This window comes from Microchirus variegatus (genome assembly GCF_963457635.1).
Source record: "Microchirus variegatus genome assembly, chromosome: 7".
Lineage (NCBI taxonomy): Eukaryota > Metazoa > Chordata > Actinopteri > Pleuronectiformes > Soleidae > Microchirus > Microchirus variegatus.
The window spans coordinates 12,242,934-12,250,895 of NC_139808.1; the positions used below are offsets into that span (position 1 = coordinate 12,242,934).

A 7,962-nucleotide genomic window follows, 5' to 3' on the forward strand; every position below is an offset into this window, starting at 1 on the left:
GGATGACGTGATCAGATGTTGGTGGTAAAAGGTCAAATGTCAAAGTGGCTGTCACCTGAGCATATGCATGAACATTTTCAATTTAAAAAAAGTCAGTTAATTTCCAGTATTGTTATGAACCTCAAAACCTCTGATATCAAGTTGCACTGATATTTGGTGCTTCACTGTTCTTACATGGTTATATATTGGTATTATAATGCCATCTAGTGGAACAAAATATTCACCATCTTCTAACCATGAGCAACAGGCTCCTCAGTGAACAAATATTTTTCAGTATCTCTGTTTTTCTCTGCCTTTGCAGTGTTAAATGCAATTCAAATTATAAAGACAAATATAGTGTTAAAATGTATTAATCCTTACTTGATCATTTTAATGCTGTTTTAAAATATATGTCCACATAATGATCTAGAAACAACAAACACCTGCCATTATCTTAGCATTGCTTGATTGTAAACACCTATGTTAACATGTGCCTTTAGCGTTTCACTCTTCAGCCCCATGTGATATCAGTGTTTTATACTTGTCAGATGTTTACTTGGTATATTAACACAACACACATTTTAAAATTCCTTTATTTATATATGTTTTACATATATAAAAGACCATCTCAAATCCCAAACTTTTCACACCAGAATTGGATACGATTCAGAAAGTGTGTAAGGATTGTCTCATTGTCTGACATGTGATCAAACACAACAACAACCTCACATCAATGCTTTTCTCTGAAATAACTGACTTGAATTGTAAATATTATCCAGTTAGTCTAGGAAGTTTGATGGAAACAGCAAAAATTGTTGTCACATTCACAAGGACATCATGTGCATTTTCTGGCAGCAGTAAATCTGATTTTGTACACTGTACCTCAACATTCAAGTATTTTTTTATTTTTTTCCACACTGTTAGAAAACCAAGTACTTTCAACTTTATAAAAAAATAATCTATCTAAGATGTTGGTGAACAACCCATTGACACCTGTCACATACAGTCAACTGGAAAATCTGTTTTTTAAGACTGGCAACATCAAGGCATGTTTTCTAAGTGATCTGCTCATAGGCAGGGTGCGTCAAAAACAGAAGGGGGGATTTTTATTTTTCTATTCATATTTATTTTTTACTCTAACTAGGCCCACCATGTTAATAAGGCATTACATAGCAACGTTTTACTTTTTCAATCCATCTACAACAATATTGATCAATTTTTTTTTTTCATTTTTGGGGTTTCGAGCTCGACTGTGAACCCTAACAACCCAGAAGGAGTTATTCTTCTCATTATTATTATTATTATGTTTCCTCTAAATAAATTGCATGTTTTAGGCCTTTCCCTTTCACCCCTGGTGAAAATTTACATCTGAAAGTGGTTCAGGGAATGTACGTTAAAAAAATGGAAGTGGGGGGGGCTTATGAAAATGAAAATCAGCTTTCGTTGGGTGACTTTTTTGTCTTGTTTCATGTACATGAACGAATGTTGGTACACATGTTAATCATGTCAGGACGGTCAAAAAAGTAAATGACGACTTTGCCGTAAGTCCTACAGGAAGGCCGCCGTCTTGGTCTGAACGGCCATTTTTGGGCGTTTTTTTTTTCTAAATATGCGCCAATGCTACAAAATCAGTTTTTTATATTGTTTTCAGTCTATGACGTGTTCAAAACAACCCAAAACTCGGAAAAAACTCCAGTGACTTGTTGAAACCAAAATGAACAGTTGTGCAAATTCAAACTCCCGAGTTTCCAGTTGTCCTTGAACAAACACATCACACGTCTTACGTTAGGTTGTCAGCTCTACAGATTTTCAGGCGGAAGCTACCAGCTATATTTTCATTCAGAATGGCCATTCGCAAATGGCTGAAAAAGTCAGAAACTACACCATGAGTGCCCCTGGAGCCTTGCAGCAGCAGCATGTCATGTCTGTTCAAAGGAACAATATTAGGTTTTAAATGAGTCTGACTGTACAAATGAATTTCATTTTCAATGTGTTGGTTTGTGGCAGTGTCTACCTGCTGGTATGTGTGACTGACAGAGAAAGGGAGAGAGGAAAAAAAGAGACAGGCCACATGTTAACAAACCTCCTCCTATTGTGGTTTGTCAATGCATGTTCATACCAGGTCTCTAATCAAGTAAAAGTCTCACAATCAGAGCAGTCCATTAGTCAAAGTAATAATTCTGAATAAATATGGAATCCATGCTCGTGAACGACGGTGGATAATTGTAGATGAGGGATTTCTCTTCCTCCTTCGGACAGGAGAAACGATGGCTGCTCTTCATGGCTGGAGGAAAGACAGAAGTGGAGGGAAAAGGGAAAAAAATGAACAAAAAAAGAGAAAAAGCACACAGTTTACAGACTGTAAGGGCTGTATGACTTTTCTTTCTTTCTTGCCTTTGCACAAGTTGAAATGGAATTAACATTCGCAGAGGTTTGTGTGTAGAAAATGGTTTGTGGAATGTCAACACTTTCATTAAAGCTTTGAACAATACACCAGTGATACATCATTTGAAGATAATTATTAACAAATGAGACTATAATGTTTCAGAAACAAAGTGTCAACCTTAATGATGTGCCAACATTGTCGAATAATCCTTAAGCTCTTTAGAAAAAGTGTCATCCACATTTTTAAATACATCTAAAGTCCCTGTAAAATTATACAAATATGTCTTTGTCATTCCACAGCGAAATGTGATGGTAACCACCACCGAATTTGAGTGATTCAAAAATCACTAAGCTTCATTCTCTCCTCTGAGACGGTGGGGGTGTGGCCACCAAACCTCTAATTCACATTTCGCATACATACATATGAAGCAACAGTAGCACAAATTACCCTCAGAGACAAAGAAGCTGGCTGTGTAGAAGCAGGTTCTTGTAGCTGCTGTGGTATGGACCATCCCAGGCTTATCAACCCACTCATAGGAACATTTCTCTGGATGCCACTGAAGTGCATAAAATGGGTAACGGTAGGCTGAGGAAAACCAGAGACATTGTCAGCAAGCATTTCCAAAATGTATTGATAAAGTCATACTAGTCAGCATTTCCAAACAGAATAAACAGAATCAATTCACTCATCTTTGTTTCTGCAACTCCTCAACAAAAACATTATGGTTGAAACTCTAATACACTTAATGAGGTGTGTCCATTTGTGTTATACTGTACATTTGAACCATAGATGTATAATATGAACTGGATAGAGCACCGCCCCCTCTGCCTTGAAGACAATAATTTTTACATGGTGGCCACTGTGGGTACTGCAACAGGAAACCCCATAAAAGCACAAAAGCCCCAAAAGCAATTTTCCCATTGACCGCAATAGTAAAAGAGACACCTGTAAAAGTGTCCACAGGACACCTCGAGACATGGACATGGGCTTTTATAGATATTTATATGGTAGTGACACTACTGCGCATGCTCTATGCGGAAGTCAAAAAATGTTTTGGGCATATGCGCTGGGTGAGCGCAGCTTCATAGGAATGAACGGAAGCGAAGGGGCGGTGCTCTATACAGTTCATATAATACATCCATGATTTGAACTTACATTTGTGCTTGTAAAAAGTGAACAATGAACAACACAAAGTATAATCATGAAATGTACCTTCCATGGTTGAGATGAATTCTACACCCCCAACAGTATTAGTGGACAGGATCCTGTAAAACTTCCTCAGCTTGGGATTTTCAGTGTAGTCCTGTTGGTTGTTTCAGAGTCTCAGTTTCAGAGTTTTACTATAGATACATTAACATATGGATTGATTGATTGATTGATTGATTGAATGAATGAATGAACATTTTTGAAAAAGTACATTTCCTTTCAGTTTTGCTTTCAGCAAGAACACGCTGTTGTTGAAAGTTTCCCCTACCAAAAAAAAAAATGGAGTTGCAGATACCTGCATTGACAGACTGTAGATGTGAAAATTACAAGTGATGTTTTCCGTGGCTAGACACTGCATCACATCACTGGGAAGACTGTGAAACAGACGGCTGGACTGGACGTCTAAAGGGCAATCACATATTGTTTAGTGAAGCAGGAGCGAGACAAGCAGATGGACAGGGTGGTGTAGAGGAAGTTGTTTAAGGTGGATTTTTGTAAAAAAAAAGCAATTGAATGTTGATTTATTTTAGTATCATTTCTGGTGTACATTATGGCTACAATGATCAAAACTTAGAGAAACTCAAATTTGCCCTTAATTGATTGGGCCACAATTGAATTATGGACTATTTCTTCTTATTCTTTTTAATTCAGTTATTTTCTGGCAGATGTCCATATCAGCTGTTAAACACCAAACCAATGTTCTAGAACTTATACGTGTCACTCTGAGCAGCATATGAAACAGCTCTCATTAAATAATTAAATCTAGTGATTTGATGTCATGTCGTGTGTTTAAACCTTATGTTCCTGTCAGTGAAATTAAGTGCCATGGTCCAGCTTCAAGTGCTACAGGACTTTGTCTTCCAAACCAAATGTATCTCTGAAATGTATACACTGAGAACAATGGAATTATTCCAGATGTTCTAAAAAATAGTGCAAGTTTCTTCAACTATAAATTACTGTTTATTTGTATGACCTAACCAGGGAAGTGTAATGACACTGAACTAAAAACAGACAAGCAGAAGAATATACCTTGTGTGAAGTTGAGAGGTAGAGCCACACCCTTGGTGTTGGTTAGAGTAAGCACGTCTTTGTTGGCTGTGAAAAATGACAGCTGCTGAAAGCCCTGGCAAATTCCATAGATGGGGAAGTAGTCCTTCGCATTGTTTGCCTGCAGATATTCAGAGAAGACCGAGATGGTGATTACCATAAAACCGTTGTCTTATATAAACTTGAGTCCTTTCCTTCACCTGCAAACACCACTTCCTAGTGCATTCTTGAGCAACACCAGATCTAATCGGGTGAATGAGCTCAGACTACAGGTTGCAACAAACAACATTGTGAAGGACAGCTGCCTTCAGCTTTTCAAGGAGACCATGGCTTCATTCATCCATTCCAGACACAGCTATCAAGATAGCAGGACCATGGAGTCCAGTAAGAGCACAGGAAGGGGCTATGACTTCTTACTGTACAGCAAGAGTGTGTTGGCAGTGTGTGTTGTAATAAAAGTGAGACAAGGCTAACCCTAACCCAGGGGTCACCAACCTTTTTGAGATGAGAGCTACCTTAAGGGTAAAAAATAATATGGAGGGCTACCACATTAACATTTTATTTTTTTTGTTTACCATTTAAATGATTAATATTATGCATTAAACTGCATACACATTCATTCCAGTGCTTACTCCTAACGATTACCAGTTTTTATAAACAATATCAAAGATATTTTACTGAGCGATCATACGGATACATGCAAGTGAGGTGAAGTGAAGTGAGCCCGCGGGCACCGTATTGGCTGCCTGCGGGCTACCAGGTGCCCGCGGGCACCACGTTGGTGACCCCTGCCCTAACCCTAAAGGTGTGATGTAATGAGAGGAAAATGAAACCAAGCAAATTAGATCATAGGAGGAAAAAAAAGAAAAATTCAGATGACACCGTCTTGGTTGTCAGTTAAATAGTTAATTGTCTTACCCTCACAGCCAATCCGTAAAGCATCTTGGCAACTCGGTTGGAATTGGCTGTGTGCAGGTCAACGTCTCCTCCTGGCAACAGCAACCTGGGGGTTGGCGAATTGCTCTATGTTAAAACTTTAGTCATAAGGTAAATGCAGTTATGATCATTTGATATTGACAATAGCAGGACAGATATTAATAGTAGATAATTAAACTCACTCAAAAAAATATGCAAAACTAACATGTATGGCTAGTACACCACTGGTATGTCAAACATGATAACTCATTTGAAACGACATCATCCAAATTTGGACATCAATGAATGTGAAGCTGAAAATGTTTACAATATTTTCTACATGCTACACTAATTGATATTCATTATTAGGGCCTGAGCACCACATAGTATTACTATTACTTTTTATTTATTTGATAAACTTCACGTTCACCTCTAATTTAGTTGGTAGTAGGCACAGCAATATTTAGAGTTAATTTGTAATAATACTTTGTTCAGGACATTATGGGGAACTCATCACTGCAATGTTTACAGTTGAGCCTGTTAAGATATTTAAACGTGTTAATAAATGCAAAACTGCTTTTTGTTTTTTTTGCATTACCTTACAGGTACAGACCAAAAATTTACCAAACTGTGACCTTTGCTAACCATTACACCCCTATTTATGAGCCTGTCAAAATTGCTTGTAATCATGGCAGATTAGAATCTGTATTGCAATATAAAGAAATTGCAAAATTATTAGGCTAATCATCCATCGCCTACCACTTCATCCTCCAGTTGAGGATTGCGGGGGGAGCTGTGCCAATCTCTGGATAGGCAGGGTATACCCTGGACAGTAAGGCAGTCCATCACAGGGCCAAATAGAGACAAACGACCATTCACTCTAACATTCAATGTGTCCAATTTACCTGATTCCCATATAGCATGTTTTTGGACTGTGGGAGGAAGCCCGAGAACCTGGAGAAAACCCATGCAGACGTGGGGAGAACATGCAAACTCCATGCAGAACAGTTCAGACCGGCCCGGGTCACACCCATAGGCTAATTATATGATGATATGATGAAAGGTAAGCATGTGCAGAGCAGAAAGGTTAACTCACCCATTTATTGAGTAGAACAACCGAACATATTCTTCATCTTTGAGACCCATTCTGTTATACAAACATACAAATGAATTACAAAAAAAAGCCATTAGTCAGTCGACAAAATGAGCCTGGGCAAAATAGAAATGAATATGATCTAAACATGTAGAGTGCGTGGACAGACTCAGATGTCTGATCTGATCTTTTTCGTCAGAAAACTTAACCACATTATATCACTCGGTGCCCTGAACTTCTTCTCCCTGCGCTGGCAGCAGAAACCTACACAGAAAGGTAAAAGTACTGATGGAGTGATAAGATTCAAAGGACGTCTGCAGATTGATACATTGCCTTTAGATGTTTTCCATTAAAGTAATGACCATTGTTAACTGTTTCACAATGACTAACAATGGATAACTGTGCTGTGTCACATATTTCATAAAGCAGACTTCTGCACCGTTTCCATTGTTCTATCAATGCTACTTATAATTAACAATTGAGGGCAAAATACCAAAGAATACAGTCATCGCGTGTCTCGTAAAAATCTCAGCTTTACCTACTTAAAATAACATTCAAAATAGTGTTACAGTCTGTATCAACAGATGTCAAGTGTCGTAGTCAAGGTCTGTAACATTTTCTGTAACCTTAAGAAGAACTGGGTATCAATATAAAAAGTCTGAGAAACACTCATGTATGATAGTAAATGAAAAGTTTTTCGTGGAAAATCTGTTCCTATCACATGTAAAAACTGACTATCACAAAGTATCCCCCATCTGCTGGAAGCTAGCTCCCACTACCCGCTTATTCTGAACTGGTCTGGGTGATTACTGCATTACTGGGTAATACCATTTGCGATGCAAAATTAATGTATTAATATCAAAAACTGACATTTATTTGAAATGAAATAAATAATAGTGTGGACAACTGTAATTAAAATTCGTACCAGCAGCCGTTTCGGCCTCTGCCAATCGTGGCTTTGGCCCTAAAAAGTGTATTTATATATGTAATGGGTTGCCAGTTGCGTCAGAAAACGAAACCTAAAAGACCTTGGTATTTTGAATTTGAATGTAGTAACCGTTTTTGCCCACGTTCTTACATAGGGCACCTTTAAGTGGAGGGCCGCATGTAATTGATTGGGGGGGCTGCATGTGGCCCCCGGGCCGCCAGTTTGAAACCCCTGTCTTACATAATATCATTCTCTCCATTGTCAGTGATCCAATTGAATGTTATCTTTGTAAGTAAGACTCCTCACATCCGACTTTAAAATGCATTCTGTATACGCTTCCTGATATCCGAGCTGTCTTCCGTTACCCTGCATTCTAAAACACACTCTCACAGGGAGAGAACAAAAGCA

General features: G+C 38.2%; 1 protein-coding gene across 1 annotated transcript; it reads right to left on the reverse strand.

Annotated features, from left to right (window-relative positions):
* Window positions 1–2,141: 2,141 nt before the first annotated feature.
* LOC310929818 (gamma-glutamyl hydrolase) lies at window positions 2,142–6,679 on the reverse strand (the record flags this gene model as incomplete). The annotated part of the gene is made up of 7 exons (XM_083892667.1): window positions 2,142–2,263; window positions 2,813–2,950; window positions 3,578–3,668; window positions 3,867–3,973; window positions 4,601–4,739; window positions 5,537–5,621; window positions 6,630–6,679. 7 exons carry the CDS (start codon window positions 6,677–6,679, stop codon window positions 2,142–2,144), a joined length of 732 nt encoding a protein of 243 aa, XP_083748793.1.
* Window positions 6,680–7,962: the final 1,283 nt, after the last annotated feature.